The following is a 12,067-nucleotide window of genomic DNA, read 5'->3' as shown; positions in this document are numbered from 1 at the left end:
GTCTCATACAGGGGTCTCCCTTTTGTTCTTTAGTTGTGGATCCAGTGAGTCATTGAATATATTGCATGGTCTTGTTTCCTGTACACCATCCGTGACATTATAAGCCGCCAAAACCGTCTCAAGCATGGATCCGGTTTCACTTTTGGCTGAACGCTTCCAGGGTCTTTCATTGGAGGTAGCTGATCTCCGTAAGACTTTTTCTCAGTTTCAAGTGACCGATTCAGCTTGCGTTCATGGAGTTTGTTCTGAGCCTAAGATCTCGCTCCCGGATACGTTCTCCGGGGGTAGTGAGTATTTTGTGCGTTTTAGAGAGGCTTGAAAACTCCATTTTCACCTTCTTCCCCATTCCTCTGGTGATGAGGAACGGAGGGTGGGGATCATTATATCGCTGCTCAGGGGTAACGCTCAGTCCTGGGCCTTTTCGCTGCCGGTGGGGGCACGGCCCCTCCGTTCAGTGGATGAATTCTTTTTAGCCCTGGGTCAGATATATTATGATCCGGATCGTATTGCTCTGGCTGAGTCTAGACTACGTCTGTTATGCCAGGGTAAACAATCCGCAGAGATATACTGCTCAGAATTTCGGAGATGGGCAGCTGATACTGGTTGGAATGATGCTGCACTCCGAAGTCAATTTTGCCATGGTCTTTCAGAGGGATTGAAAGATGCATTTGCCTTTCATGAGAGACCTACCTCCTTGGATTCTGCTATGTCTCAGGCCGTTCGTATTGACAAGCATCTTAGAGAGAGAGGAGAGATCTCTCCTTCCTGTCATACTCAGTCCCGGGACAGTGCAGCGGTCTCATTCTGTGCGCAGGGGTCTCAGTCGCTGTCAGCCCCTTCTGAGTAGGAGCCCATGCAGCTGGGGTTGATTGCCTCTGACAATAGAAGATTCAGCCCGCATGGGAGGGTTTGTTTTTGTTGTGGAGGTATAAATCATTTGGCAAATGTTTGTCCCTCTAGGAGATTCAGGCAGTCTTCTGGGAGTAATAAAGAAACAAAAAGGAAAAAATCTTTTAAAAATGTTCCGTCTGTTACTATTGGCAGGGTTGAGGCGGAAATTGAAGGTTTTCCGTTTGCTTGTAGTTCCTGTTTTGTCCTGCCTGCTAGGGTGGCGCTAGAGAGCAAGAGCATTTTTTGTGAGATTTTTGTGGATAGTGGAGCAGCTGTCAATCTCATTGATAATCAATTTGCAATAACTCATGGTTTCCAGGTATGCACTTTGGGAAAGGATATTCCTGTTTTTGCTATTGATTCCGCTCCACTTTCTCAGAAATCATTAAAGGGCATAGTTCACAATATCCGTTTAATTGTGAGTGATGCTCATGTTGAGGATGTGTCATGTTTCGTCCTTAGCGGTTTGCCTACTCCTCTAGTGTTGGGGCTACCCTGGCTCACTAAACATAACCCCACCATTGATTGGCAAGCGAGGCAAATAAATGGTTGGAGTGACTTTTGCAGAGAGAATTGCCTCATGACATCTGTTTCTGAGGTTTCTACTAAGACTGTACCACCTTTCCTCTCTGAATTTTCGGATGTCTTCTCTGAGAGTGGAGTTCAGGATTTGCACAGGGAGTACGATTGCCCTATTAATCTCATCCCAGGCGCCAAGCTGCCTAAATCTCGTTTATACAATCTTTCCCAACCTGAGAGGGTCGCTATGCGTGCTTATATCTCTGAGAGTCTGAGAAAAGGACACATACGACCCTCGAAGTCACCTGTTGCCGCTGGTTTTTTCTTTGTTAAGAAAAAAGATGGTTCTTTAAGACCTTGTCTGGATTTCAGGGAGCTGAACAGTATCACTATTCGTGACCCTTATCCGCTTCCTCTGATCCCGGACCTGTTTAATCAGGTTGTTGGGGCTAAAGTCTTTTCCAAATTAGACCTAAGAGGGGCATACAACCTGGTCAGGGTCAGAGAAGGAGATGAATGGAAGACGGCTTTCAATACCCCTGAGGGCCATTTTGAGAACAGCATTTTTTATCATTTAATGGGAAAATTTGTATTAGTGTATTTGGATGACATTTTGATTTTTTCTCCTGATTTCAAGACTCATAAGGAACACTTACGTCAGGTCTTGCTCATCCTGTGGGAGAATAAATTATACGCGAAACTGGAAAAATGTGTGTTTGCGGTTCCAGAAATTCAATTTCTGGGGTTTCTTCTCTCCGCTTCTGGTTTTCGCATGGACCCCGAGAAGGTCCGCGCTGTGCTTGAGTGGGAGCTTCCTGAGAATCAGAAGGCGCTGATGCGTTTTTTGGGCTTTGCCAATTATTACAGGAAATTTATTTTGAATTATTCCTCTGTTGTTAAACCACTCACTGATATGACCAGAAAGGGGGTAGATTTTTCTTCCTGGTCGGTAGAGGCGCGTAAGGCCTTTTCTAATATCAAGGAGAGTTTTGCTTCCGCTCCCATCCTGGTACAACCTGATATTTCGTTACCCTTCATAGTTGAGGTTGATGCTTCTGAGGTAGGGGTGGGTGCGGTCTTGTCTCAGGGTTCCTCTCCTGCCAAATGGCAACCGTGTGCCTTTTTCTCGAAGAAACTCTCCTCCGCAGAGAGAAATTATGATGTGGGAGATAGGGAATTGTTGGCCATCAAGTTGGCTTTTGAGGAATGGCGCCATTGGCTAGAGGGAGTCAAACACCATATTACCGTGTTTACTGACCATAAAAATTTGGCCTACTTGGAGTCAGCCAAGCGTCTGAACCCGAGACAGGCCAGATGGTCTTTGTTCTTTTCAAGGTTTAATTTTGTTGTCACGTTCCGCCCTGGGGTTAAGAATGTGAAGGCAGATGCCCTGTCACGTTGTTTTCCGGGAGGTGAGAATTTTGAAGACCCGGGTCCCATTTTGGCTGAAGGTGTGGTGGTCTCTGCTCTTTTTCCTGAATTGGAGGCAGAGGTGCAGGCAGCCCAGTCAGAGGCTCCTGATCTTTGTCCTCCTGGGAGGTTGTTTGTGCCTCTCGCTTTGAGACACAAGATTTTTAAGGAACACCACGATACGGTCCTTGCTGGGCACCCGGGGGCAAGAGCCACACTGGATCTCATCGCTCGGAGATTCTGTTAGCCTGCGCTTCGTAAGTCGGTTGAGGGTTTTGTGGCAGCTTGCGAGACTTGCGCTCGTGCCAAAGTCCCTCATTCACGACCATCAGGTCCTCTCCTTCCCTTACCCATTCCTTCCCGTCCTTGGACACATCTGTCCATGGACTTCATAACGGACTTGCCTCGTTCCTCGGGGAAGACTGTGATTCTGGAGGTGGTGGACCGTTTTAGCAAAATGGTGCATTTCATCCCTTTTCCTGGTTTGCCCAATGCTAAGACGCTGGCGCAGGCATTTATTGACCACATTGTCAAATTGCATGGTATTCCTTCAGACATAGTCTCTGATAGGGGCACGCAGTTTGTTTCCAGATTCTGGAAGGCTTTCTGTTCTCGCTTGGGGGTTCGGTTGTCATTCTCTTCTGCTTTCCACCCGCAGTCGAATGGCCAGACAGAGCGCGTTAATCAGAATCTGGAGACATATCTGCGCTGTTTTGTGGCGGAGAATCAGGAGGATTGATGTTCTTTTTTGTCCCTTGCTGAGTTTGCTTTAAATAACCGTCGTCAGGAGTCCTCTGATAAGTCACCATTTTTTGGTGCATATGGGTTTCATCCGCAGTTTGGGACTTTCTCGGGAGAGGGGTCTTCTGGTTTACCTGATGAGGACAGATTCTCCTCGTCTTTGTCATCTATTTGGCAAAAGATTCAGGATAATCTAAAGAGCATGAGTGAGAGATATAAGCGTGTGGCAGATAAGAGACGTGTGCCTGGTCCGGACCTGAATGTTGGTGATCTGGTGTGGTTGTCTACCAAAAATATCAAATTGAAGGTTCCCTCCTGGAAGTTGGGTCCTAGGTTTATTGGGCCTTACAAGATCCTGTCTGTCATCAATCCTGTTGCCTACCGTCTTGATCTTCCTCAGACTTGGAAGATCCATAATGTTTTTCATAAGTCCTTATTTAAACCTTATGTTCAACCTATTGTACCCTCGCCTTTGCCTCCTCCTCCGATTATGGTTGATGGAAATCTTGAATTTCAGGTCTCTAGGATTGTGGCTTCTCGTCTTGTCCGCGGTTCCCTCCAGTACCTCGTTCATTGGGAGGGTTATGGTCCTGAGGAGAGGATGTGGGTCCCAGTGACGGACATTAAGGCCACTCGTCTCATCAGGGCTTTCCATAGGTCCCATCCTGAGAAGGTGGGCTCTGAGTGTCCGGAGTCCACTCGTAGAGGGAGGGGTACTGTCACAACCAGACAGCTGAGAAGCTCTGACAGGAGCCTTCCAGATCCTCCTCCTTGAGTTTCTTTGTTTTGGTTTCAGTTCCTCATCTCGTTAGTCTATCTCAGCTGTCATGCAGTTGGACTGATTGCTTCCCTTTAAGTTCCTCCCCATAATGCAGTAGTGTGCGGCTTATACAACTTCCTGGAGTGTGTGTGTATTCTGTTCCTATTTCCCAGTCCTCTGCAAGATAAGTGCTGTTCCTTTATTTATGTCTGCTGGATTTCAGGAGACCCTGACTCCCTCCGTGTCTAGTGTAGGGAGCCGGTGGTCGTGTCCCCTCACTATTGTAGGGTCTTCAGGTATTAGATAGCCGAGGTTCGTGGATATGCGCCCATCCACCTTTGGGGTGTTCGCATAGGCTGAGCAGTCAGGGAGAGTGGCAGGTCTCATACAGGGGTCTCCCTTTTGTTCCTTAGTTGTGGATCCAGTGAGTCATTGAATATATTGCATTGTCTTGTTTCCTGTACACCATCCGTGACAATTATATTGTTATATGTTACGAAGACAACATGTATCCAGTATATTATATATATATTTCTCATTAGGAGAATATCTGTCTCTAAAACAGTGTCTGTAAAGATGTGTGTTTTGTAACAATTAATCACATCTTTGGCATGACAGGAGGTACTGATATCTCTGTTAGAAAACAAGGCCATTCATGTCATCATAGTCCATAAATTAACAGTGTGAGAAACATTCAGAGAGACGCCTAGAGGTCTGTCTCTAATTGCTACAAGTGTCAGAATTAATCCCTATGGCTTTGAATTAAAGCTTTTAAGGTCAAATGTATGGAATACGTTTTATTCAGACTTACATAAGTTAACCCTTTATACTATGATGCAAATAGATTACACAGCAGTGCCACCTAGGTATCAGTAGGTGACAATACAACAGTAGCAAAAGTGCATTCTGGGTAAGGTTATGATGTCACATTTTTATCAATGGTCACGCCCATCCGACAATGATTGGAAAGTTCCAAACTAGGAAGGTGTGTCTAACTGATAAGTTTGTGATCATAAACCATACACAGAAGGTAGAAGAGAAGGAGAAAAAAAAAGGAAAGAGAAGAGAAGTTGAGCTCTCTAGAGGGGTAGCTCTCTAGAGGGGTCTATCAAGATGAAAGCCATGGTGAGATGCGCTATGATGGACCACCCAGCTTTCCTAGGAGCAGAAGTGAGATTCCTACTAGGACTTGGTAAGAGACACAGAAAATGATATTTCATTTTATTAAGACTAATTGGATAGTGTGGGTGAAATTATACCATCTAGATTGGCGAATAAATAAATAATTAAATTAATTGATCATCTCCATATTGAGATGTAGTCTTAGGATATTGTGAGACTTCATTCTACATGCAGAAGAATCTAGACTCATAATTTAGCAAAGCATTAAATGATTGCTTATATATATATATATATACATACAGTCAGTCCATAAATATTGGGACATCGACACAATTCTAACATTTTTGGCTCTATACATCACCACAATGAGATTGAAATGAAACAAACTAGATGTGCTTTAACTGCAGACTGTCAGATTTAATTTGAGGGTATTTACATCCAAATCAGGTGAACGGTGTAAGAATTACAACAGTTTGCATATGTGCCTCCCACTTGTTAAGGGACCAAAAGTAATGGGACAATTGGCTTCTCAGCTGTTCCATGGCCAGGTGTCTGTTATTCCCTCATAATCCCAATTACAATGAGCAGATAAAAGGTCCAGAGTTCATTTCAAGTGTGCTATTTGCATTTGGAATCTGTTGCTGTCAACTCTCAAGATGAGATCCAAAGAGCTGTCACTATCAGTGAAGCAAGCCATCATTAGGCTGAAAAAACAAAACAAACTCATCAGAGAAATAGCAAAAACATTAGGCGTGGCCAAAACAACTGTTTGGAACATTCTTAAAAAGAAGGAACGCAGCGGTGAGTTCAGCAACACCAAAAGACCCGGAAGACCACGAAAAACTGTGGTGGATGACCGAAGAATTCTTTCCCTGGTGAAGAAAACACCTTTCACAACAGATGGCCAGATCAAGAACACTCTCCAGGAGGTAGGTGTATGTGTGTCAAAGTGAACAATCAAGAGAAGACTTCACCAAAGTGAATACAGAGGGTTCACCACAAGATGTCAACCATTGGTGAGCCTCAAAAACAGGAAGGCCAGATTAGAGTTTGCCAAACGACATCTAAAAAAGCCTTCACAGTCCTGGAACAACATCCTATAGACAGATTAGACCAAGATCAACTTGTACCAGAGTGATGGGAAGAGAAGAGTATGGAGAAGGAAAGGAACTGCTCATGATCCTAAGCATACCACCTCATCAGTGAAGCATGGTGGTGGTAGTGTCATGGCGTGGGCATGTATGGCTGCCAATAGAACTGGTTCTCTTGTATTTATTGATGATGTGACTGCTGACAAAAGCAGCAGGATGAATTCTGAAGTGTTTCGGGCAATATTATCTGCTCATATTCATCCAAATGCTTCAGAACTCATTGGACGGCGCTTCACAGTGCAGATGGACAATGACCCAAAGCATACTGCAAAAGCAACCAAAGAGTTTTTTAAGGGAAAGAAGTCGAATGTTATGCAATGGCCAAGTCAATCACCTGACCTGAATCCGATTGAGCATGCATTTCACTTGCTGAAGACAAAACTGAAGGGAATATGCCCCAAGAACAAGCAGGAACTGAAGACAGTTGCAGTAGAGGCCTGGCAGAGCATCACCAGGGATGAAACCCAGCGTCTGGTGATGTCTATGCATTCCAGACTTCGGGCTGTAATTGACTGCACAGGATTTGCAACCAAGTATTGAAAAGTGAAAGTTTGATTTATGATTATTATTATTGTGTCCCATTACTTCTGGTTCCTTAACAAGTAGGAGGCACATATGCAAACTGTTGTAATTCCTACACCGCTCACCTGATTTGGATGTAAATACCCTCAAATTAAAGCTGACAGTCTGCAGTTAAAGCACATCTAGTTTGTTTCATTTCAAATCCATTGTGGTGGTGTATAGAGCCACAAATTTTAGAATTGTGTCGATGTCCCAATATTTATGGACCTGACTGTATATTGATAGAACATTCTTCGACCAAGCTAAGTGATGGATTCCCACAGGAAAGACTTGTTTCAAGTCCTTCCCATTTAAGATCCTAGATCCCTGTTATTTGTCTTAATAGTCTTACCAAAGTTATATATGTGAAAATAGTCCAGGATGGGGCGGAAGGATACAGTTATCTCTTTTAAGTTATATCCTTGGATGGATTTGCCCATCTTGAAGTCATGTGATGTGTAGTTGGTTAGAAGGGGGTGGAATGTATTTAGCATTCTATATTGATGTCTAGGATTAGACATGCCCATCTTGATATCATGAGGTTTTCTCTGAACAGAAGTAATGTATATAACTTATGTTCATATTTTGATATCCTAACCTAATAATAGCTTGGTTATAATGTGACAAGTTATTTCCACTCACATGTATTGTTAAGCTTGTAATGCTTTATATTAACACTATATATATTCATTTGCATATATCATTGTGTTTATTTACTTATATATGTTTATAACCTTGTAACCAATAAATCTGCATATTTTTTATAATACCTGTGTATTATTGTATAATGCAGAGCTACATTTTATCATTAACGTCATCTCACGTCAAAAAGAACTTATTTATCTGAGGAAATAGTCAGACTCAGATGTGAATTGTATCAATTAGGTTGTCTACAATTCACCAGGTCATGATTTTAAGAATTTATGACAAATTTTATAAATGTTATTTTTTTATGGTTAATTATTTTTATGACCATAATTAATAATTCTTAATTGAATTATTAACCCCCGACAAGACAAAGGTAATACATGAACATGGTTAGGTACATCAGACACTAGCAGATCGCTAGTGTCAGACAGCTAAATAGGTGAAAATCTGGTGGTAGAAACCCTTTAATTTTTCACACACAGCTTCTACATTTTTGCCTAGTTTTTGTTACATACATAATGACACTGTGTAATTTGTCACATGTCGTTGCTAATCTGAGGTTGTAGTTACCTAGGTTTAAGAGCTCTTTATACAAGTGTGTCCCTTCATGTGAGAGAGGGATCCTGTGTTCTGGATTACAGAAGCACAGGGCATTATCACATTTGCTGTGTGCCACTGCATGACCTTTCTTCTACAGAATAAGGCCTCATGCACACGGCCGTTGCTTTGGTCCGCATCCGAGCCGCAGTATTTGTGGCTTGGATGCGGACCTATTCACTTCAATGGGGCCACAAAAGATGCGGACAGCACTCCATGTGCTTTCCGCATCCGTTGCTCCGTTCTGTGGTCCGCAAAAAAAATATAACCCGTCTTATTCTTGTCCGTTTTACGGACAAGAATAGGCAGTTATATTAATGGCTTTCCGCGATGTTCTGCAAATTGCGGAACGTACACGGACCCGCAATTTGCTGACCGCAAAGCACGCAACAGTCGTGTGCATGAGACCTAATACTGACAGCTTTTGGGACACACTCATGTGAAAGAGCCCTAAGACCTTCTAAGGACCAGATGTTTTATACTATGTCCTGATATGTAAAACCATAGAATTCAAAGAGGGTGCACTTTGGCTGTATATTTCATATGCTTTATTGGATGTAGACCAAAAATGGTTCCACATTAGTACGATTTATGTTGTGCAGCTCTTCAATCTTGTGTATACTGGGAAATGTAATATGTTTCTTCTTTTGCTCCACAGCCATTTGAGTTCTCATCGTACAGCTATTACATGTTGCAGCTAGGATTTTACTCATCAATGCTCCTCACTTTGGCTTTTGATATAAAAAGGAAGGTATGTGTATACATCTTGCAGCTTTTGTGGTGAAAGGTAAACGTGAAGAATCACATATAAGTAATGACATACACTCACCTAAAGAATTATTAGGAACACCTGTTCTATTTCTCATTAATGCAATTATCTAGTCAACCAATCACATGGCAGTTGCTTCAATGCATTTAGGGGGGTGGTCCTGGTCAAGACAATCTCCTGAACTCCAAACTGAATGTCAGAATGGGAAAGAAAGGTGATTTAAGCAATTTTGAGCGTGGCATGGTTGTTGGTGCCAGACGGGCCGGTCTGAGTATTTCACAATCTGCTCAGTTACTGGGATTTTCACGCACAACCATTTCTAGGGTTTACAAAGAATGGTGTGAAAAGGGAAAAACATCCAGTATGCGGCAGTCCTGTGGGCGAAAATGCCTTGTGGATGCTAGAGGTCAGAGTAGAACGGGCCGACTGATTCAAGCTGATAGAAGAGCAACGTTGACTGAAATAACCACTCGTTACAACCGAGGTATGCAGCAAAGCATTTGTGAAGCCACAACACGCACAACCTTGAGGCGGATGGGCTACAACAGCAGAAGACCCCACCGGGTACCACTCATCTCCACTACAAATAGGAAAAAGAGGCTACAATTTGCACGAGCTCACCAAAATTGGACTGTTGAAGACTGGAAAAATGTTGCCTGGTCTGATGAGTCTCGATTTCTGTTGACATTCAAATGGTAGAGTCCGAATTTGGCGTAAACAGAATGAGAACATGTATCCATCCTCTGATGGCTACTTCCAGCAGGATAATGCACCATGTCACAAAGCTCGAATCATTTCAAATTGGTTTCTTGAACATGACAATGAGTTCACTGTACTAAAATGGCCCCCACAGTCACCAGATCTCAACCCAATAGAGCATCTTTGGGATGTGGTGGAACGGGAGCTTCGTGCCCTGGATGTGCATCCCTCAAATCTCCATCAACTGCAAGATCCTATCAATATGGGCCAACATTTCTAAAGAATGCTATCAGCACCCTGTTGAATCAATGCCACGTAGAATTAAGGCAGTTCTGAAGGCAAAAGGGGGTCCAACACTGTATTAGTATGGTGTTCCTAATAATTCTTTAGGTGAGTGTATAAAGAACCTAAAATTAGCTTATGCACCTCACTTTTTAAGGTTGACCTTATCCCATATATTTTACCCCTGTTAAAGGGGTTGTTTGGTACTCACATATTGATGAACTATCCTCAGTAGAGGTCATTAGTATAAAATTGGTGGGGGTCTGATAAGCACTGCGGCCTCTTCATAATATACCAAGCACAGCGGTGTACATCGTATAGCAGTGCCACTCAATCCTATTCATTTGAATGGGAGTGAGCAGCACAAAGGCCATGTGACCAGTCAGTGTGACCTCACAGCCGGGGAGAAAGGACTCAACGATCGCCTGAAAGAAAAATATATAAGTGTAATATGAAAAGGAATGTGGACTGTCTCATGCATTGCAGAATGTACTTATTAATTAGTATGTAGAAGATAAATCATGTTTTTTTTCTTTTAATTGAGACAGCTATATTGAAGGTACACACATCTTTCCTATATTGTTTGTATTGACTGTACAGCAGGCATCTCAAACTTGCGGCCCTCCAGCTGTTGCAAAACTACAACTCCCAGCATGCCCGGACATCCTACAGGTATCAGCCTACAGCAGGGCATTGTGGGAGTTGTAGTTTTACAACAGCTGGAGGGCCGCGAGTTTGAGATGCCTGCTGTACAGTAACATGTGTGCTGTATGGCGGCTGAAATCAATGTGAACTTGTCAGAGAAGTATCATAGGCAATTACACTCTCTGGGAAGTGTTGAAGTACAGGGAGTGACCGGTGCCTACAGAACTTTATCCGCTACCCTACCTTTATAGAGGCCTCTAGCAGTACAATAGAGCACTCAATATATCACCGCCCTCTAGTGATCATGAGGTGACTCTACACATCTTGTCCCAGTCTATGCTATAAATCTGATAAAAAAAACTGGAGTTGTCAGCCTATTGTGAATATTTCTTTATGTTGATATAAAATGTCACATAAACACATATAAAGATACATTTATAATAAAAAGGGTTTCTGTCACCAGAATCATTGATTCCAGTGATTCTTGGTCCAACACTAAACTCAGCTCAACTCAACATACTAACTTTTATCTCAGGAAAACAGCTTTATGGTCATTTTTAAGAAAAATAAGTTTGAAAACGGTGTAATATGTCCAGCATCAACATGCCATTTGTGATGACACGTTCCCTTTAAGGCGCTTCTGTCACCAGAATCATTGTAATGAAACAGACGGACCTGCGATGTGTGCAGGTCAGCAAAAGCTAGCAGTGTTGGTGCCACCCCCATGTGTAGCTGTATTTCTGGGAATACTGTTAATATATGCTAGTGAGTACTTGGCGCAGTAGAAAGCAGAAAGGCCAGCAAGCCTCTCTCACAAGGCAAAGGAATGAGACTAGAAGTCATGGCCAGGCGAGATGACGTTTACTTTGCCTGACCCTGTTAATCCAAGTGCAGGGGGCGCAGCAGCAGCAGGGAGAACAAAGCCTCTAGGAGCAATGGTAACACCCCCGTTGCTCTTAGAGGCTCATTTGCATATATTAACAGTTTTCTGTAAAAGCTACAATTGGGGGTGGCACCAAGACTGCTCACTTCTGCTGACCTGCACACATTGCAGGTCAACCTGTTTCATTACAATGATTCTGGTGACAGAAGCTCCTAAATAGGGAACCTGTCATTACATTTTACCTATGCAGCAAATGGCATGTTGCTGCTGGACATATTACACCATTTTTAAACATATTTTTCTTAAAACTAACCTGAAATAAAAGTTAGTATTTTGAGCTGACCTGAGATCAGTGTTGGACCAGAAATCACTGGGGCATATAGCTGGAT

General features: G+C 42.9%; 1 protein-coding gene across 1 annotated transcript in view; it reads left to right on the top strand.

The window, feature by feature from the left end:
- Nucleotides 1–12,067, top strand: part of LOC120989619 (ceramide synthase 4-like) — a 207,434-nt gene that overhangs the window by 96,798 nt on the left and 98,569 nt on the right. The window contains exon 7 of the mRNA XM_040417835.1: nt 9,059–9,151. Within this exon, the coding sequence (XP_040273769.1) occupies nt 9,059–9,151 (93 nt within the window). The remainder of the gene's footprint in view (nt 1–9,058; nt 9,152–12,067) is intronic.

Source organism: Bufo bufo, chromosome 2 (assembly GCF_905171765.1).
Source record: "Bufo bufo chromosome 2, aBufBuf1.1, whole genome shotgun sequence".
In the NCBI taxonomy this organism is placed as follows: Eukaryota; Metazoa; Chordata; class Amphibia; order Anura; family Bufonidae; genus Bufo; species Bufo bufo.
Note: the sequence above shows the minus strand (reverse complement) of the source record. Positions and strands in the feature narration are given on the sequence as shown.